At 57.2% G+C, this 20,340-nt stretch overlaps 3 protein-coding genes across 9 annotated transcripts in view; 1 reads left to right on the forward strand and 2 right to left on the reverse strand.

Annotated features, from left to right (window-relative positions):
* Positions 1 to 4,716, forward strand: part of ARHGEF11 (Rho guanine nucleotide exchange factor 11) — an 87,224-nt gene extending 82,508 nt beyond the window's left edge. For 4 of the 6 annotated variants that reach the window (XM_074938930.1, XM_074938927.1, XM_074938931.1 and 1 more), the window contains 2 exons: positions 381 to 566; positions 3,486 to 4,716. In XM_074938930.1, the coding sequence (XP_074795031.1) occupies positions 381 to 566; positions 3,486 to 3,641 (342 nt within the window). In that variant the 3' untranslated portion in view covers positions 3,642 to 4,716. The remainder of the gene's footprint in view (positions 1 to 380; positions 567 to 3,485) is intronic. The other 2 variants (XM_074938928.1, XM_074938932.1) reach the window with 1 other exon arrangement.
* Positions 4,717 to 5,655: 939 nt separating this feature from the next.
* On the reverse strand, positions 5,656 to 16,528 carry LRRC71 (leucine rich repeat containing 71). Of its 2 annotated transcripts, none has more exons than XM_074939129.1 (16): positions 16,451 to 16,528; positions 15,319 to 15,440; positions 14,739 to 14,861; positions 13,282 to 13,422; positions 12,687 to 12,762; positions 12,101 to 12,175; positions 11,591 to 11,659; positions 10,974 to 11,133; positions 10,311 to 10,394; positions 9,165 to 9,254; positions 8,636 to 8,749; positions 7,969 to 8,083; positions 7,620 to 7,708; positions 6,798 to 6,906; positions 6,150 to 6,271; positions 5,656 to 5,929 (listed from the first exon to the last, which is right to left on the reverse strand). In XM_074939129.1, exons 2-16 carry the CDS (start codon positions 15,419 to 15,421, stop codon positions 5,888 to 5,890), a joined length of 1,512 nt encoding a protein of 503 aa, XP_074795230.1. In that variant the 5' UTR covers positions 15,422 to 15,440; positions 16,451 to 16,528; the 3' UTR covers positions 5,656 to 5,887. The 2 variants fall into 2 exon arrangements, with proteins under 2 accessions (XP_074795230.1, XP_074795229.1); XM_074939128.1 differs by having other exon boundaries at positions 5,657 to 5,952.
* A 1,740-nt stretch (positions 16,529 to 18,268) lies between these two features.
* PEAR1 (platelet endothelial aggregation receptor 1) overlaps positions 18,269 to 20,340 on the reverse strand; it is a 56,479-nt gene continuing 54,407 nt past the window's right edge. The window contains exon 23 of the mRNA XM_074938166.1: positions 18,269 to 19,879. Within this exon, the coding sequence (XP_074794267.1) occupies positions 19,719 to 19,879 (161 nt within the window). The 3' untranslated portion in view covers positions 18,269 to 19,718. The remainder of the gene's footprint in view (positions 19,880 to 20,340) is intronic.

Here is a 20,340-nt window from a genome sequence, read left to right on the forward strand (position 1 = left end):
TCCACTGAGGGCCGGCACGGGCTCTGGCGGGTGACGGGAACAGGGAAGAAAAGCTGCAGCCGGTGCTACAGGGTAGGGAGCGAGACCCAGGCAGGGGAACACCCCACTGGAGCCCAGACTGGCGAGGGCACCAAGGCCGTTACGCATCTCCAGGAGCACCTAGGGCTCTGCCTGTGGGTGAGACTTGGAGCCGCTGCCTGGGCCAGGCAGTGCGAGGGGCCTTGGCCAAGCGAGGAGCCTGCAGGTGTCGTCCTAGCAGGTGGGGGGCCAGGTGAGACGGCTGGTGCGCGCCTGGGACGTGCAGAGGTCTGACACCAAGTCAGGCGGGGGCCCCCCCGCCATTCCCACCAGCTTGTTTCTCCCCCGCTTGGTTCCTTCAGGATGTGGAGATGGCCCATCGCGAGTTGCTGCGGTCTCTGGGAAGAGGTTCGTCGGCCGAGACCACCCCAGTCGGGGTCACCACGCTGGAGATGGGCCGGTGGCTGGAATGCCCGCCCAGCCCTGCCAGCGATTGCTGCCCCTCCCCTGCCCGGCGAGGCTGCAGGCACCGGCAGCCAGCGAGCCCGGTAAGTGGAAGGGACCTCACAAGCCCTGTTGAACGTGCCCCGAAACCCTTGCCCGGACTTGGAGCCGCCCCCACTGCACCTGGTTCCCATAGTCGTGCTTCCCCTTGCTCGGTTCTGGGCCACTCACTTTCCTTGGGGCCAGCTGCAGGGCCAGGACCCAGCAAATGCTAGAGGTCTAAATAATAAGATGGATGAACGAGAGTGCCTCCTATTAAATGGGGATATTGATATACCAGGCATCACAGAAACCTGGTGGAATGAGGATAATCGATGGGACACAGTAATACCAGGGTACGAAACATGAGACGGACAGAACAGGTCGTGCTGCTGGGGGAGCGGCACTAGATGTGAAAGAAAGCGGAGAATCAAATGATGTCAAAATCTCCACTGAACCAAACTGTACCGCAGAATCTCTGTGGACAGTAATTCCGTGCTCTGGCAGTAGGGACCTCTTACCGACCACCTGACCAGGATGGTGATAGTGCCTGTGAAATTAACAGGGAGATTAGAGAGGCTATTAAAATAAAAAACTCAACAATAAAGGGGGATTTCAACTATCCGCATACTGCCTGGGTACATGTGACCTCAGGACAGGATGCAGAAATAAAGTTTCTTGACACCTTAAATGACTGCTTCTTGGAGGAGCCGGTCCTGGAACGCACAAGGGGAGAGGCAATTCTTGATTTAGTCCTAAGTGGAGCACAGGATCTGGTCCAAGAGGTGAATCTAGTTGGACCCCTTGGTAATTGTGACTATAATATAATTAAATTTTACATCCCTGTGGTGGGGAAAACACCACAGTAGCCCAACACTGTAGCATTTAATTTCAGAAAGGGGGACTACACAAAAATGAGGAATTTAGTTAAACAGAAATTAAAGGTACAGTGTCAAAAGTGAAATCCCTGCAAGCTGGATGGAAACTTTTTAAAGACACCATAATAGACGCTCAACTTAAATGCATACCCCAAATTAAAAAACAGAGAGAACCAAAAAAGTGCCACCGTGGCTAAACAACAAAGTAAAAGAAGAAGTTAGAGACAAAAAGGCATCCTTTAAAAAGTGGAAGTTAAATCATAATGAGGAAAATAGAAAGGAGTATAGACTCTGGCAAGTGAAGTGTAAAAATACAATTAGGAAGGCCAAAAAAGAATTTGAGGAACAGTTAGCCTGACTTCAGTACCGGCCAAACTGGTTGAAACTATAGTAAAGAACAGAATTGTCCGACACAGAGATGATCATAATTTGTTGGGGAAGAGTCATCATGGTTTTTGTAAAGGGAAATCATGCCTCCCAATCTACTATAATTCTTTGAGGGGGTCAACAAGCATGGGGACAAGGGAGATCGAGTGGATAGAGTGTACTTAGATTTTCAGAAAGCCTTTGACAAGGTCCCTCACCAAAGGCTCTTAAGCAAAGTAAGCAGTCATGGGAGAAGAGGGAAGATCCTCTCATGGATTATTAACTGGTTAAAAGATAGGAAACAAAGGGCAGGAATAAATGGTCAGTTTTCAGAATGGAGAGAGGTAAATAATGGTGTCCCCCAGGGGTCTGTACTGGGCCCAGTCCTGTTCCACATATTCATAAACGGTCTGGAAAAAGGGGTAAACAGTGAGGTGGCAAAATTTGCAGATGATACAAAACTACTCAAGATAGTTAAGACCCAGGCAGACTGCGAAGAGCTACAAAGGGATCTCTCAAAACGACAAACTATAAAGGGATCTCTCCGAAGTGGGTGACTGGGCAACAAAATGGCAGATGAAATTCAGTGTTGATAAGTGCAAAGTAATGCACATTGGAAAACATCATCCCAACTACAAAATGATGAGGCCTAAATTAGCTGTTACCACTCAAGAAAGAGTCATTGTGGGTAATTCTCTGAAAACATCCATTGTGCAGCGGCCGTCAAAAAAACCAACAGAATTCTGAGAATCATTAAGAAAGGGATAGATAATAAGACAGAAAATATCACATTTCCTCTATATTAATCCATGGTACGCCCACACCTTGAATACTCTGGGTAGATGTGGATGCCCCACCTCAAAAAAGATATATTGGAATTGGAAAAGGTTCAGAAAAGGGCAACAAAAAAATGATTAGGGGTATGGAACGGGGGACATGACAGAGGTCTATAAAATCATGACTGGTGTGGAGAAAGTAAATCAGGAAGAGTTATTCACTCCTTCTCCTAACACAAGAGCTAGGGGCACCCAATGAAATGAATGGGCAGCGGGTTTAAAACAAACAAAAGGAAGTATTTCTTCACGCAACGCACAGTCAACCTGTGGAACTCCTTGCCAGAGGATGTTGTGAAGGCCAAGACTATAACAGGGTTCAAAAAAGAACTAGATAAGTTCATGGAGGCTAGGTCCATCAAGGGCTATTAGCCAGGATGGGCAGGGATGGTGTCCCTTAGCCTCTGTTTGCCAGAAGCTGGGAATGGGCGACGGGATGGATCACTTGATGATTGGGGGGAGGGAGAGCTCAGTGGTTTGAGCATTGGCCTGGGTTGTGAGTTCGATCCTTGAGGGGGCCATTTAGGGATCTGGGGCAGAAATTGGGGATTGGCCCTGCTTTGAGCAGGGGGTTGGACTAGATGACCTCCTGAGGTCCCTTCCAACCCTGATATTCTATGATTCCATGTTCTGTTCATTCCCTCCGGGGCACCTGCATTGGCCACTGTCAGAAGACAGGATACTGGGCTAGATGGACCTTTGGTCTGACCCCGTTTAGCCGTTCTTATGATGACCTGGTCCCATGCCTTCCTACTTGTCAAATCCCTTCCCATCCCCCTGTACCTCAGTTTCCCCAGCTGTAGCCCAGGAAAACTATTGCCGACCCAGCAGGCACCAGGGGGCGGGTTGGCAGCCTGGAGCTTTGCTGACCATCCCTTTCAATGCTGCTTCTCTGCATCTCTTCCAGGCTGCCGAGCCACCTCAGAGGAACCCCTCTGCACCAATGCCCTGCAAGGAAGGAGAACTCCCCAAAGATGGCTGGGAAGCTGGAGCAGCAGGGCACCCCCTGGACCCACCCAAACTGGGGAAAGCCCCCTGGGAGGCAGGGCAGCCTGAATGTTGAAACAGGCCCATGGGGGCTGCGACTGGAAGCTCGGAGCAGAACTGGAATCCCGTGGGGAAGCGCATGTTAGTTTTGGCTGATCTCGGTGTCTCGTCCCAGCCATGGGGCTGGGCGGCCCTTTGCCTGGAGAGTGAGTGCCCGTCACCCTGCATGCTGCCTGCCGCTGGCAGGCCGGGCCCCCACCGCTGTCTCCACCTCTGTGCCCCCCACGGGCAAGCATCGTGCCTGTACACGAGAGCTGGAATATAGTCTGTCGAAATGCACTTTTTGTTTCTCTCCGTGCTGAGGAGCCCACGCAGTGGGTCCCGGCCCGCCCTCTCTGCTGATCAGATATAAATATGTATGTATGTGCATTGGGTTCTTGTAAATAACTGGACTGTATCCCGTGATCCTGCAATGCAACGGCCATTACCACTATCCCCCTGCCCTGCCCTGCCCTGCCCTGCCCAGCCTGGGGAAATGGGATTCCCAGCGGCCCAGTCCTCTTACCACTAGGTGTCCCCTCTGGGCCTCTCGCTGTGTCTCCCCCGGCCCCGTGAAGCCACAGCGCATGCTTCTGGCATTGCTGGCATTAGCTGGCCTTTCTCCCTCCAGCAGATGCGCTGCCCCCTGCTTCAGGCCAGCTTTTCTGTCGGGGCTGTCTGGAAAACGCACATCGCTCCACTGGAACGGCTGGATCCCAGGGCGGGCAGCGGGCTGGGAAAACGGGACACCCCACAGCCGTGTCTGCCGTGGCAAAATCCCTGCACTGCTTGGAGACAGTCAGCCGGCTGGAGGGGTCGGCTCTGCTGTGCTCCTGGGGGCTGGATGAGCCCAGCCCGCTGGATACGATCGATCGCCCCTAGTGGTGAGCACAGCACAGCACTGACCAGCTGCTGTGGCTGGAGGGAGGAGCTGGGAGGGCCCAGGGTAAGACCCCACCCACTTCGCAATCGGCTTTTGTCTACTTGCAGGCTGCTGCTGCGTTGTCAGAGGCCAGGCCCCAGGCCTGCCCCCCTCAAGCTAGAGGACTGACTGTTGGCTGTTCCATGATGTATAATCCGTTTTTTTTTTCTTCCCTTTACTGGTAAAGATTTTTTTTTTAAAGAAAAGTGAACTATTCTTCTCTCGCTGGCATGCGTGTGATCCTTCCCCGGGGGGGGGGGTCTCGCTGCACAGCAGTGCCTGCTTTCACCCACTGCAGCATGGGAGACTGGGCCATCTCTTCCCAGCCCCCCTCTTCGCCGGCCTGTTAGTTCTGCCAGCCAGGTTCTGTCCGTAGCCCTGGCAGCTGTTCTCCACGGCGATGCCACATGGCGATGCTGCCAGGGGTACGAGTGTCATGGCTGGAGCAGAGAACGGGGCGCGATGGGTTGTGGGCCCCGCCCTGCCCAATGCTGCTGCTGGGAGTGGAATCAGGACCCCGCGTTAAATCAGCAAAATGGCTGACGCGTCCTTAACCCCCAGCTCTCCCAGTCCCCCGGCGGGGATGTCTCAGGGCTGGTTGACATGACTTGATTGGCCCGGTTCCATCACTTCGGGGTGAAAAATCCACAGCCCAGAGTGACTTGGGGCGGCTGCACTCAGGCCCGTGCAGCCAGCGCCTCTCGGGGAGGTGGATTCGCTGGGCAGTGTCTGCACTGAGCAATAGCCGTGCAAGTGAGGACAGGCCCTGGGAGCCCGCCCGTGCTCCCTTCTGCTCCCAGCACCGGCTCCCCTGGTGTGGGCATTGCAACATGCCTGCAGGGCCTCGGGCTGGGAAAGCGGGAGAGGAGAGGTTAGCAAGTGTCCTGGGGGAGGACGGGGGCTCAGCACTCCAGCCAGCACAGCACTCTTGGGACCATTCAGTTATGGGGTCACTGCCTCTGACCCTGGAGACCCAGGTAGGCCTTCCCTCAGAGCTTCCTCCCCGTTGCCACAGCCCCTGCGTGGATGGAGCCCTCCTGCGTGAGGAAGGGGCCCTGGCTGTGGAAAAAGAGCCTGAATTCCAGTGGGTGTAGAGGGCCCCAGCCCCTCGCCCCTTGAAGTTAATGCTCCACCCCAGAGCAGGCTGTGTCAAAACTATTTAATGGGAGGCGGGAACGGTTACAGGCTGGGCTGGGTCAGAGGCGGAGGGGATCAGAAATCCCACACAAGGCTGCCCCGGCGCTCTCCAGGTCCGTGGGACTCTTCTGCTCTGGAGCAAGTGGAGGCTTTCGCCCCTCCACCCCTAGCTGGGCACAGCCAGCTCCTCATCCGGCGCCTTGGACAGCTGGCTGTAGGTGGGGTCACGCGGCAGCATCAGCTCCTGGAGCTTGGCAAAGGTCTTGCTGTCAGGAGGGAAGCGGTTTTTCTGACAGGGCGGAAAGGGGGGTGGGTGAGCAAAGGGGGGGACTCACTTCTGCTCCCACTCCAGCCCCCCCGCTCGTGGGGAATGCTCTACCTGCAGCTGTAAGCCCCAGCCCACATGGGGGCACGGTCATGAATGAACAAGGGCCCTGGGGCTGGATCCAGCTCCCTCCCACCCCCATGCAGGAGCGTGGTACTCACCCCCAGAGACAGCCGCAGCAGGCCTGTCTGCGACTTGACCCCAGCCGTGGACTTGCTGGCCTGCTGCTGGCTCTCCATGGCTGCCAGGAACGCTTTCAGGCCCTGCTCTGTGATCTGGTTCCCTTGGGGAGGGAAGATGCGGATCAGTGGCTAGTTTAAACCCCATCTCCTCTGGGGCCTAGAGTGGGGTTTGCCTGGGCCACTCCCTGGGACACCTCAGCCAGGGCCTGCGCCCATTGAAGACACTGGCTCAGCTGCTGTGGGGCAGAGGATTGGCACCTGGCTCTAGAAGCATGAGCGTCTCCTGCCTCTGCTGGGGATCAGGCCACCAGAGGGAGCCCAGGAGCCACGCGGCACTAAGGTGAGTGACCAGGCTGGGCTGCATGGACGGAAGTGGAGAAGGGCGGGTGGTACTGAAGGAGCTCTGTGGGTAGGGCCTGGCCCAGCACCAGGGGCTGCAGGCCCCACTCAGAAGGAAGGACACACGCAAGTCTGGCAGAGGCTGCTGCATCTCCCACCCACTGCCATAGCTCCCGGCCCGGCTTGTTGGCCAAGGGCTGGACAGCCCAGGGGACCCAGCACCGCACGGGGAACGCTTGCTCTGCAAGGCGAGATGGTGGGTTTCCAGCCAGCCCCGGGCCAACGTACAGGTGAGGTTTAAGTTGATGAGCACACGGTTGCCTGGCAGGAAGACCTTCCCATCGCGGTGCTCGGCCTGTTCCAGCAGTGGGTTCACGATCTCGGTGGGCTCCACCACCTGGGCACAGAGAACGTTTCACCTTCAGGCAGGTCCCAGAGCTGCCCCTGGGAGCAGCTCGGCAGGGGCCCCCACTGCATTGGCACTGCCCAGGAGATGATGGGGGGCAGGGATCAGCCCATTGCTGGGTCTGATGTGGGGTAGGAGATAGGACGTTTTGGCTGGAATCCTCTTAAGTGCCTAAGGGAGTTGGGAGCACAGATCTCCTTGATTTTCCCTGGGCAGCAGGCTCCTTACTCCTCCAAGCCCCTTTGAAAATCCCCAGCTTTCATGCTGAGCCAATGGTTCCACATCTTTTTATCCCAACACAAGTCAGCCACCTCTGGGGCGGAACGGGGCAGTTGTTTGCACCATGCCCAGCCGGATAGGAGTGGGAGTGAAGCCCACTGTATTCCCCCTGGCAGAGGCAGAATGGAACGACCTGTGCCGGAACTGAACCAAGAGCCATCACAGCAGCTCCAGCTGAAGGGTCAGTGACCCAGCCCGAGTTCCCAGGCCACCAAGGCCCATAACGCAGCTCGGGCTGTAACTGAGACACTAGCCCCGGAGGTGACCAGGAACTCAATTCTGGATCTTAGCCCAGAGCCAGGCTTCTGCCCCACTAACCCAGTGCCTTGAGAGCCTGGCCTACGGGCAGCAGGGAGCACTGTGTATAGCAGTCCCTGGAGGAGATGCCAAGCATTGTACCCCGTGGCTGGCCGGGGCTCCCTCACCTCCAACTCCGGCGGCAGGCTACGCTTCTCCTTGGCGCCCGATTTGGTTCCTTTGCCTCGAACAACTTTTTGCTCCGGGGTGGAAACCACTAGAGGGAGGGACACACCCAGAGCTGGGTGAAACACTCACAAATCTGACCTAGCCTCTGCCACGCAGAGAGCTGCAAGCTGAGCCATGGGGGACCCTCCCATGGGCCCTGCCTTGGAACCCACTGGCCAGGCACCCGGCTCAGAGAGGGGCATCGCCTCCAGCCACCCCCCACTCTGGCACAGTTCACCATCTAGTTCCTTAGCCCATCTCTGGGGGTCCCTTGCACAAGGGACAGGGGCGGTTAGAATTTCAACTCACTTTTCTTGGCTTGTTTAGCATCCTCCTTCTTTGCAGGCACAAAGGCTGGGCCGCCCACGACCCCCCCGCCACCTGCAGTGTTGGCCTGAGCTTTCTCCTCTTTCTTCGAAGGCTCCTGTAAGGAGAAGCACAGGCCTGAAGGGGGCGCTGGCAGGCAGGCTCAGCAGCTCTTTAATATCTGTCGCTGTTTGCAAAGTCCCCACCAGGCTTGACCCCACTTCGCTTTTGGCCCTTCTCTGGCCCAAGCATGTAAACCACCAGCCTTGCACACCGCCAGTCCCGCATGAACCCTGTTTGAAGGATGGAGGCACAGGAAAGCCCAAGGTCACCAAATGAACCCAGCGGCAGAGCTGGGAAAAGAACCCAGGAGTCCTGATCCCTAAGTCTCTGCTCTAGCCACAAGCTCACAGTCCCGCTTCAGAAATGAAATGAGAACCCAGGAGTCCTGAGGGTCACTCCCTGGCTCCACGAGCCCCCTCCTTTTCCTTAGCATTGCCACGCGCAAGTCCTGACCGCTGCGATCCCCCGATCCTTACGAAGAAGCGGATCTTTGGGAGCTGCTCGCTGTGGGGTTAACCCCTTGCTCCCAGGCAGGGTGGACACGCCTGGAGTCCCTGGGAAGGGCTGCGTGGAAACTGTCCTACTCGGTTCAGCCCACACCCCTCACCTTTTTCTTGGACCCGCTCTTGCTCTGTTTGGCTGACTGCAGCTTGTCAATGGTGGTGTTGCTGACGAGGCTGGAGGGACGCTCGCTGCTTTTGGCATCTGCATGTCTCAGAGGCTGGAACCCAGACCCAGAGGGATTTTAACAGAGATTCGGACACCACAGGCTGCTCTACATTTGCTACCTTTAGGACCCTAGGCAGCGCTAACTGTAGCAATTCCCAGCATGGGGTGTCAACTGGCTTAGAACTAGGGACTCTCAGACCTCTATAATGTGAGCTAAAGGAGTGATGCCACTAGGTGGCAGCAGTAGTAGGCTGTTATCCTCTAGGTGGCTCAGAAAGTAGAGGGGAATACAGCACGCTCCAGGGTAAATCTTGTTACCCTCAGCGACCTGGTTCATGGAGCTCTGAGTTTATAGCAATGTTTGGCTGGCCGCTGTGGGAAAGAGGTCAGTCGCTAGCACCTCCCGCCCCGAGGTGAACTGATCTGTCGCCCTCAGGTGGGCGCACATGGCCTGGCAGGAACCTTACCGACCGGGACCGCTCCTGGGATTCCTTCTCCAGTAAAAGTCGCCTCCTTTCCACGACTTCGGTGTGAGTTAAAGCGAAAGGTCCCAGAACCTGCCCCAAAGCAATGGGGGAGTCAGTGTTGCTCAGTCTCTCTTGGTCACAATAGCTTAACTCCCCCGCCTCCGCCCCACAGAGGGGGCAGGCCGGGGCCCTGGCACCACTTCAATCCCCGTCACTTCTCTGACCACAGCCAAGCTCGCAGACGTTACAACGGCCTGAGCCAGAGAGGTGCTGGGTACCCGCTGAGCATGCTCAGTCCCTCGGGATCGGGTCCCGAATTTCCGAGCTCAGGTCCTGCTCCCTCAAAGGGAAGTGCTAGTACGTCCCTTTTCGGTCATTCATACCGGGGGGAAGGGGCTGGGAAGGACGACCAAATGGGAACGGGGCAGGGCAGCAGGGATTAGCCCTGGAATGTCCCGCTGCCAGGTCAAGGCCTGGTGCAGGTCAGGCCTGGCCTATGTTAGAGGAGAGCTGGAGATGGGGAGAAGAGCTGCGCGTCTACTCTTTTGTGACGGATGAAGATGTTTTACACGTTAGAAATTCAGCTCATTTCTCTCCCTCGCAGCACTGGGAGTGCAGGAGAAAGGGGGCGCTGTGCCAGGGAAGCCTGGAAAGCTGAGAGAGGGTGGGATTTTGATTCAGACTGATTCAAACTCTCTTTGTTAACATGCATTCAACTCAGAGGCCTTTTAATGGCTGGAAGAAAAACTCTTTAGTTAAAGAGCCACCACCCCTACCCCTTGGATGAGAGAGCTCTGGATCCACAACTCGGACTCCTCCACAGAGCCCTCCACCCCCACTAGATGTTCCTGATAAGAATGGCCAGATTAGGTCAGACCAAAGGTCCTAGCCCAGTGTCCTGTCTTCCGACAGCGGCCAATGCCAGGTGCCCCAGAGGGAATGAACAGAACAGGGACTCATCAAGTGATCCATCCCCTGTCGCCCATTCCCAGCTTCTGGCAAACAGAGGCTAAGGACACCCTCCCTGCCCAGCCTGGCTAATAGCTGCAAAGGGAGGGAGCAGTGGACACTGGGCCGGGCAAAGAATTTTTTAAAGGGTAAATCCATCCCCTACACTGAAGAGCAAAGGCCTTTTCCTGGACGCACCTCTGCGAGCTTGAGTGTTCCCTGGTCTCCAATCTGATTGTGTGCCAGAGACAGGCACAGCAGAGAGCGATTCAACCGCAAGCCCTGGACAGACCCCAGGGGGCGGCGGTGGGACGCAGACATGCAAGGAAAGGAAAAAAACCGTCAGCTGTGAGCAGTGACAGCCCTGAACCCTCCATCCGGCTGGGCTGGCTTCCCTTCACCAACTCCTCCTGCCGATGGCCCAGTTCCTGTGTCACAGGGGAGTTCAGTCTCTCCATGGCCCAACCCATCCTGCTGAGAGATCACCAGAGCTACGCAGCAGGTGGACTTTGAGTACTGGATCCAGCTAGACTGGATTGGCAGGAGAACACGCAAAGCTCCAGCCTGTAAAGTTCCATCTCTTCGGCTTCCCTTCACAGCCTCAGCTATTAAGGCTCCCCCAGCTGCCTGTTCCCGTCTACATGAGACAACTGGACTTAAACTGGTTTAAAAAATAACCTAGTGACAAGGCTAGGATTTGAAGCCAGGCCTCCAGGGAAGTGCCTTAACCACAAGGTCTCTGTCCCTCCCTGTGTACCCAGATCTCCCTTGGCACAAGTTCCCAGGAGAGACTCCCCCTTCAGATGCTCTACGGATGCTCATGCCCCAACACAGCCAGTCGCTTTCTCTCTCACCCCTCACCTCTGCGATGTAGCCTGCTCCCAAGTCTGAGATGTGATTGAAGCTGAGGATCAGCGAGACCAAGCTCTTGTTGGAGGACTTCAGCGTGGAGAGGGCTTGGCCGATCAGCTTGGCGTCGGCATTGCCGATGTTGTTGTTTCTCAATGACACATGAGCCAGCCTGCAGGGGTGTTGGTAAGAGTTTCCAATCAGGTCTGGTTGGACTGTCCTGCTCCCTGGGAAGGGAAAGAGACGCCCTGGGAGTGGGGAGGGGACTCTCCAGGACAGAGCCTTGAAGTAGGCGGGAGCAATCCCAGCCCCGCTCTGCCTGCGGCGTGGAAGGGTAGGAGGCAAGGAATCCGCACACCATGCCCTGGACTCTGTGTGGGCACCTTGCCGACAGGCTGAGGGTTTTGTTTATGAGAGTCTGAGACAAAGCACCCCATCCCAGCCAGTGATCCTCAGCCCTCCTCCCCACTGGGACCTCCCTCCCAGGAGTATCCCCCAGGGTCCCACCCAGAGCAGACGCAGTGGTCTGAAATTTCCCTTCCCTCCCCCAACGCTGTATCTGCCCCAAGTATGGTTAACTAGCATGCACTCCCCAGGACTCCTGGGTCTTCGATTCGGAAGGAACTCACGTGCTCTCCTCTCCGATCAGCCTGTAGAAGGACCCCTCGGCTAACGGGTTCCCCTCCAGCGTTAGCGTCCTGTAGGGAAAAGCAGAAACTAACCAAGGTGCTAGAGAAGTCACTTGGCCTGCAGACATGCAGCCACCTCTGGAGTGGAACACGGCAGCTGCTTCACAGAGAAAAAGAAACGCTACATAACAGCCTGGAAGGGAAAGTGAAGAATACTGTACACCACTGAAAAGGCAGGGGGAAATCTGAGGTAGGCAGCAGCCACCCCGCTAGGGCTTTGGGCAGGACAGTGGAGTTGGCGGTTCTGCTCTGGTACAGAGTGCCATGGGATCATCAATGAACTTCACGAAGCACTGCCTTCAGGTCCCATCTCACTGACTCCTTCAAGGATCGTTACGATCAAATTGAAAAAGAAATGGGGTCCCCTTTCTGAGATGGGAGCCAAGAGGGAAGCAGCTGCCTCCAGCACTGTCTGAGCGCCCCCATCCCCGCAGCTTAGCTCTCGCTTACTTGAGATTGGGGCAGTTTGGTAGGATAGCGATCAGAGAGAGGAGCGAGAGATCCGTCAGGCCGACCTTCCAGAGGCTGAAAGAAGAGAGACATGGTAGCCTTAGCAGCAGCATTAACTCAATAAGAGAGATCGTAAAGCATTCTCATCCCCAGATGGGGAAACTGAGGCACGGGGAGGGCAGAGGAGTTGCCCAAGGTCACAAAGTGAGTCAACTGCAGAGCCAGGCCTCAGAGGCCTATGCTCAAACCCCTTCACCAATATCTGCTCTTCAAAAGCGAATGCAGGCGTTTCCCAGCACCCGAGTCCTGGCGTTCCAGAGCCCCCAAACTAGCTATTGGTTTTAAAGAGCTAGCAGGGCCCCAGATTGATTCTAATTCCAGCATCCCAATTATCCAGTCAACTTGGAGGACACCAAGATCAGGATCTCAGAGAGGCAAGAGCCAATGCACTGGGAGGCAGCAAAACATGTCAGAGGGAGGCTTGGATACTGAGGGTTCAGAGAACTGAAATCCTGCTGTATTTCCTTGCCTGTCTCTGGGCCCTTTCAGTCAAACAGCTCCTGGCCCTGCCCAGCCCCTCACTCACTGAACAGCCTGCAGGTTGGCAAGGGCAGGCAGACACTTGCTGAAAACAGCCAGCATTCTCTCTTCGATTTTCCAGCCTGCCAGAGAGAAAGCAGATGGAGCTGGTTATGCAGAAGAGAAAACAGCCAGAATGCGATCCCTCACCCCTGCCCTCAACTGCCCCTTGGCTCCCCGGCCAGCTTGGATGCCAGTTCGACATGGCACGGCTAGCTGGCTGGGCTCTGGTATGGCCTATGTTTTTTTTTTAAAAGGCTCCAGAGGCGATCATGGCAATTACAAGCCTAACTTCAGTACCAGGCAAATTGGTTACAACTATGGAAACAGAATTAACAAACACAGAGACAAACGACTCTTGTGAAGGGCAATCATGCCTCACCAATCTATTAGAAGTCTTTGAGGGGGTCAACGAGCATGTGGACAGGGTGGATCCAGTGGATAGAGTTTACTTGGACTTTCAGAAAGCCTTTGACGAGAGAGGAGACGGGGGCAGTGCCCCAAAATACGGCCAGCGCCCGGTTTGAATCAGTCTCCCCCACCTCCCCCTTCCTGTTTTACAGGGCTGAGCAGGGCTATTCGGAGTGAGCTGAGCTCCTCACCTCGCAGGAAGATCTCACGGGTGCTCTTGGGGTCGTCATGCTCCAGCTCGGTCTGGATGCAGGGCTGGAAGTAGGCGTACTTGCTCTGGATCTGGGTGAGGTTGGCTGGGACCTCCTTCTCGGCCAGTGTGTCACTTTCCTCTGCCAGGCAGGGGGCCAATCCGTCACTCGGGGGCAGGGGCACCGAGCCCGAGGGAGACTTCTGCAGCGCCAGGTGCAGGCCGCTGCCCTGTGTCAATCACTCCACGCTGCCCCACCGTGGAGAGACCATCCCCTTCTAGCTGCATGGGCCTCTCTTCACTACACTCTGCCTTCACTAGGGCTGGGGAAGCTGGGAGACATGTTAAACCCATCTGGGGCTACATTGCCTTCCCAAACTATTTAACTAGAGCTTCCTGCCCCTGAAATGGGTGGGATTGAAACGGACACGCACAATCTCCCTGCGACAGTCCTCTGCAGCTCATATCCCAGATGCATCCTCCACCAGCAGAAACGGCCAGCATCCCCTAGGTGAAAGCTATTTTAGCTCCGATTTCCCCAGTGCCTTGCCCCCAACTTGGCCAGCTCCCTCAGCCAGGCCACTCACCCCAACTGTAGCCAGGTCCCCGCAACCCAAACCTGGAGTCCACTTGTAGTTAGCAAGCTGGAGAGCACAGAGCTCAGCCTGCACGAACAATGAAGTGTGTGACCCACTGATAAGCTGGGCCTCTTATTTCTTTGCCTTCTGGCATCTGAACTTCTAGAAGTTACGTTTCCCAGCTTTTCTCTGCAACACCAAGGGCTGGAAAGGCCTTGTTCTTTCAGTGAAAGCGGAGCTTCTCCAGAAAGCAGAGAACTCTGGGAGCTGGGCCATTAAGAAAACACTGAATCCTGCAAGTCTTGAGCCCTGTTCTCAGCAAATAGTCTTGCCGCCTTGCAGAACCATCTAGGAAAGGCTCCTGGGGAAACCCCCTCGTCTGGACATCACACTTCATTGTTCAAGGCTGCTTCCAAGCAGGGAGGGCACGGGGCCTAGTCTGAAGGCCGGTGCACCGAATGCAGGAAGGAGGTTACAAGGGTGGCTGCTCTCATCTGACTCAGGCATTTGCCCCTTAGCAACCTATCAGAGAATAGCCAGAGCACAGCGTGTCCTAGCTCTGAGCCATGCCCATAGGGTGGCTAGAACACAACATGCTCTGGCTATTGGCTAAACTGCCATGATGGGGGCTGGCACAGAGCGGGCCTGCCTGCACTAAGCCAGCTGGGGAGACCCTTACAAATCTTGTAAAGACTTCAGTGCAGGGTCAAGGGAGCCACAGGGCAATGTGGGGTGGGGCTCCTTGCTGGTACAGAACCCCTTCCATTTCCCTCCTAAGTGCCACCTCTTCTCTCCTAGCTCATGTGGGATGAATTCACAGCTGGGGTGAACAATACTCCCACCCTTTGCCTCACCGGGAATCCCCGGAGGCTCCACTCACCTGGCAGGAAGAGATTACAGACAGATTGCAGCCTAAGTGTGACCTTGGGGATTTTGGTGAGTCTGGCGCGGGAGCACAGCTCATTGAAATCCTGCTCCAGGAGGCCGGTGCACTGGTATTCCTCTGGGGAAAGAGCAGGGCAGGAGTCACTCCATCCACACCACAGACACTCCTAGAGCAGCTTTTGCGCTAACAGCATCTCAAAGCATCTTACTGCAGCCACACAAGCTAGTCGCAGAGACTCTTCAGCGAGCACTGAAGTGGCTGTGTTTTAACAGCACCACCACAACTGTTCAGGCCAAGAAGTGAAGAACATTGCAAGGGGAATTCAGTTAGCTTCAATGGGAGGACCCACATGCCTACAGTTTAAGCATTGCCTAGGTCTTTATAGGGTCAAGGCCAAAGTCTGCTAGGGCCAGATTTTCCAAAAGAACCCAGCTCCCAGGTAGACACCTGAATAAGGGCCAGATTTCCTGGCCCTGGCATTATATGAGCAGGACCCACTGCCTGACTCAGCCAGTTAGACTGAACCGCCTGGGTGGCGTCCTTGCCAGGGAACAGAGCAATCGGGGGTCATCACCTTCACCATGTTGGTCAGTCCTTTTAGCTGCGTTCTTTCCTTCCTCCTCAAGGCTCACGCCAGCCACTTTATCCTTGGCCCCCCGGTCCCCTTTCTTCCCCATAGTCACGCTCTTCAGGGCACTGGAGGAAAACAAGATGGGCTCAGCTGGTAACACGTGGTCAGAGCCAAGAGCGCTGTCCTTTCGCCCCAGTGGGCTTTTGTGTCTCCCCACAATTTATATTTTTGCTCCTTTGCTCCCGGGGGCAAGAAACCCCACCCCATGTCCAGGGGGCTACGCCAGCACACGACTGTGGTCACACGGCACTGGGAAGGGATGTGGCTCGGAGGGGGCGGGTGGGCAAAGGGAGGATCCGTGGCACGTCGGGGCGGGGGCATGGCATTGGCACCTGCACACAGAGATCCAGGGCGAGAGCTGCTGCTGCAGGTGGTGGACAATCCCTGGGCTACGGGAGGCATGGGGGGGGCGGGGGGAGTCCCAGCTGTGGTGTGGGGGGGGTCAGGGGCCTAGCAGAGGGACTCTCCAGGTTGGGGGGAGGGGGCCTAGCTGGAGGGGGGGTCCCCTGGCTGCGGGGTATGGTGGGGGGGGCTAGCCGGAGGGGGAGGAGTATCCCTGCCTGTGGGGTGGGGGGGGGTGGCGCTGGCTGCAAGGAGTGTGTGTGGAGGGGCCTGGCTGGAGGGGGGGGGTCCCCTGGCTGTGGGGTGTGTACGGGGGGGAGGGCCTGGCTGGAGGGGGGGTCCCCTGGCTGCGGGGTATGGTGGGGGGGGCTAGCCGGAGGGGGAGGAGTATCCCTGCCTGTGGGGTGGGGGGGGTGGCGCTGGCTGCAAGGAGTGTGTGTGGAGGGGCCTGGCTGGAGGGGGGGGGTCCCCTGGCTGTGGGGTGTGTACGGGGGGGAGGGCCTGGCTGGAGGGGGGGTCCCCTGGCTGCGGGGAGTGTGCGGGGGGGGGGCCTGGCCGGGGGGGCGTGTCCCTGGCTGCGGGGTGTCGGGGGGGGCCTGGCCGGGGGGGGGGTCCCTGGCTGCGGGGTGGGGGCTGGCCGGGGCGGGGGGGTCCCTAGCTGCGATGGGAAGCGGGGGCGGGGGCCCTGCACTGCGCCGGGGGGGGGGGGGGGGCCGAGTCCGCATCGCCCCACCTGAGCCGGGGCGGCGGCGGCTCCGCTGGGGGCCTCCCCGGCCGGGCCCCGCGCGGGTCCCCATGGCAACGCGGGCCGGGCGGCGAGGGGGCGGGGCCCGGCCGGGGAGGGGGCGGGGCCCGGAGCGGGCGGGGCGGGGCTACAGGACGCTGCTGCGCGGGCCGGGGCAGCGCCCCCGCCCCCGGGAACCCCCGCCAACCCCCCACCATATGAAAGGGGGGGTCACCGTTGCCATGACAATGGGGGGGGGTCCAGGTCACCATGGAAACCCCTGTGTGACTGATGGAGCAGGGGCGTCCCCATGACCCCCATCCCCCGAACCTGGGCACGGCCAGCCCCGTTCCCATGGAAACGGGGGGGGGTCCTGTCACCCTTAAAACTGGGGTCACCATCACCACGGAAACCCCCGCGTGTGGGTGACGTCCGGCCGGAGGTGGGGGGGGGGTCACGGCGCTGCGTGCCCACCCCGGGTTATCCCAGCCCCCTAGAAACGGGACCCTCCCTCACTGTGGCGATAGAGGTGGGGGGGGCTGTGGAAATCGGGGGGGGGTGCCCCATAGGGTGACAAGATGTCCTGATTTTACAGGGACAGTCCCCAATTTTTGCGTTTCTTTTTTATATGGGCTCCTATTACCCCCCCCCCCACACCCCCTGTCCCCATTGTTCACATTTGCTGCCTGGTCACCCCCGTGCAGCCCCCGGCCCTTTGAGCCTGGGGGTCCCCGCAGGCCCAGGGGCGGTACAGGTGGCCTTGCTCTACCGCCCACCCTTCCTCTCAAGCCCCTGCCTGGCACGGTTGGCTCCAGCCCTTTCCCCTTTGTGCCGTGCTCCCGCCTGGGTGCGGAAAGTATCCGCGGGTGTAACAATCAGTGGTAGGTGTGCGCATTGGGTGGGGGCACGGGGGGCTACAGGGCAGGGCTGTTCTGTCCTCCTGCGGCAAGAGAAAAGGGTAACTTTCATCCCATTTTCTAGTCAGGTTTAACTGCCCCCCATCCCACCCCACACACAGCGCGTAAGAAATCCAGAGAGGCTTACAGCGTGGATTGCAACGGCCGGGGTGACCTGGGACAATTCCCTTCGTGTCTCTCAGTCAGCATCACCGTTAGCACCATTTTACAGATGGGGGAAACTGAGGCACAGAGACCTGGAGGCACAAGTAGACCCCAGGAGTCCTGGTTCTGTGCTCTACCTGCTGGGCAAGACTGTCTCCCTTTTACCACTTTAAAGATCAGTGGTGGACTTAATGCAGGATTTAGAGGCAGTGACATCACCACAATGAAAAACCATATGTCCTACCTCCCCTGCTCATCATAGTGGTTTCCCTACGTTCACAGGATGGGCTTGTGGTTAAGGCACCCTACGTGGACTCAGGTGATCCGAGCTCTATTCCTGGGGTGTGTGACCTGGGGTAAGCTACTTCACCGCTCAGTGCCTTAGTTTCCCCATTTGTACAATGGAGATAATCTTTTCTTTGTCTATTTGGAGTGTCAGCTCTTCGAGGTAGGGACTGTCTCTCAGTCTGTACCTATAATGCCTAGCAAAACGAGTCTCCATTTTTGGTTGGGGCCTCTAGTTGTTACTGGAACTGAAATAATAATCCCTCTCACGTCCCCCTGCAGCCCATGCAAGAGCATCCCCTCCTCGCCAAAGGGTAACATTTGGGAGTTCAGTGTCTTTGCTCACCCCAGGTCCTGTTTAATCTCATGGCCGTACCCTGACTATAAGCCTGTGGGGTGATGTCAGCAGTTGGGTGGAGGCTGAGCCAAAAACTAGACAGTTGCATAGTTAAAAAACAAAACAAAACACAAACATCTTTATTTACATGCACACTGGAGCTGTATCAATCGGGCTACAGATCCCAGCTCTCCCCCAGAGCAGAAAGGGAAGGAAACCCAGCTATGTCCCTTAGGCCAAGTTCAGCCCGCTGGGCTAGTCTGCTCTACCTGGAGGTGTCATAAACCAAGACCATGTGCAGAGAGACTCCAGCCCTGGAGCTCAGCCCTGGCCTCTCTCACCTGAGCCAAGGAGGAGCTCCCATTGCTGCAGGTAAGTTAAGTAGCAGGCTGTTACAGCTGCTGGGGCTGGCTGCTAGGGGGAGACACATTAGGCCGGTATATTGCACAAGGTGGGGGTGGTATGCCGTGATGGGAAGGGGTGCGCTGAACCCTCAGCAGCTTCACAGTGGTGGGACTGTCGTGGGGGGGCGGTTGAATGGTGGGGAAGCTTGGATTCAGAGCTACCAACTTCCCCTAACAGCGCAAACATCCTCTACGGCCCATCTCCAGTGGGGCTGGTGGCGGGATGAAATGAGGCAGGTGTTCGGAAGCTGAGTCTAGATGCAAAGCGAGGCCAAGCCAAAAGCCCAGATCCAGTCCCCCTCCACAGGCTGGAATCCGGACTGGGAGCCGAATTCGGTGGCGTCTCACTTCCCAGCCATGTCTCTCCTGGGGCTGCAGCAGGGCTGGTCTTGGGGTGTTTAGTCTGTGTCAGCAGGGCACAGCGGTCCAACATCTGCAGCTGCCCTGCTGGGTTATCAGTCCCTTTGTGGGGGCTCACTGGAACACCTGCCGTTCCGCCCCCCAGCACTGTGGTGTCCCGTTCACATCAGCTCCACCGAGGCAGGCTTCTCCTCCGGATCAGTCCTCCCCCTAGTGCAAAGCTGTGCCCTTGGGGCAGAACACGCCTGCCGATGGCTTGACTGGGGACCCCACCCTGAAGACAAACACCGATGGGGGGCAAGGCAAACATGGTGGGGCAAGTGGGATGCCGCAGCTGAGGCAGGAGCAACACGATTTTGCAATGTGCCCCCATTCCAACACCACCCCACCAAGATCCACATCCCTGCTGCATGCGGGAGGCTCAGGATCCAGATGTGGGTGGGTGAGATTCTGTGGCCTGCGTTGTGCAGGAGGTCAGACTAGACAATCAAAGTGGTCCCTTTTGACCTTAAAGTCTATGATTCTATGTGAATGTCACAGACTCTGAATCCTCGCCTGGGGGAAGGAGATGAGCTATATTCAACCCCAAGCGGCTGGGTCAAGGGGTCCGACTCCCCCCTTCCCTAGTCTTTAGCGGCTGTTGCATTGTACAAGCAAAGACAGAGGCTCTGGGTGAATCCAGGGGGGTGCTGGTAAATGGCCATCCACGGTCCTGCCATGGCTCTCCACCTGCTGGGATTCGGAGCTAGTCCTCCAACTTTCCCTGGGAAGGGTGGACAGAGAGGATGGGGAGGATGGACGAACAGAGAGAGACAGCGCCCCGTGGCTCCTCACCGGTCCTGCCTCCGGAGTGGCGGGGATGGGGGGTAGTGCCGGACCGGTGGCATGTCGTAGTGACTGGGGATGTGACTGTTCTTGGGGGAGTCATAGTGGTTGGGGGGGACGCTGGGGGCTGCTGGAGAGACACCTTCTGCCCCCGGGGGGCAACTCTCTAGAAGGAGGAGAAGAGGAAAGACAAGGGCATTACCAAAGGCATCTGTGAAAGTGTCTCAGGACGGGCTTGTAGTTAAGGACTTGGGAGATCAGGGATCAATTCCAAACTCTGCCACAGACTCCCTGAGTGACCCCGGGCCAGTCACTTTACTGGTCTGGGCCTTGACTCCCCATCTGTAAAATGGGGATAAGGACCCTTCCTTTCTCCCATGCTGCATCTATTTTAAACTGTGAGCTCTTTGGGGCAGGGACTGGCTCTCACTTTGTGGGTCTGTGCAGCGCCCGGCATGATGGGGCCCTGATCTCGATGGGGGTGGCCTCTGAAATGCAAAAGCCTGGCAGTGGACAAGTACCCCCAAGTGGCATGCCACACCCTTTCCCATGTGTCATTCCGTCTCTGGCATGACTGCAAAGTGAACGGGACTGGAGGGGTCCCGCAGTCCGTCGCGGTGCCAAACT

This window comes from Natator depressus, chromosome 24 (genome assembly GCF_965152275.1).
Source record: "Natator depressus isolate rNatDep1 chromosome 24, rNatDep2.hap1, whole genome shotgun sequence".
In the NCBI taxonomy this organism is placed as follows: Eukaryota; Metazoa; Chordata; order Testudines; family Cheloniidae; genus Natator; species Natator depressus.

Coding starts and splice junctions, on each gene's coding strand:
- LRRC71 (XM_074939128.1), bottom strand. CDS start 15,421: ATGGGGAAGAAAGGGGACCGGGGGGCCAAGGATAAAGTGGCTGGCGTG. Junction 14,862..15,318: donor GACTGACCAACATGGTGAAG/GTGATGACCCCC, acceptor CTCTTTCCCCAG/AGGAATACCAGTGCACCGGC. Junction 9,255..10,310: donor GAACACTCAAGCTCGCAGAG/GTGCGTCCAGGA, acceptor GCTTTGGGGCAG/GTTCTGGGACCTTTCGCTTT.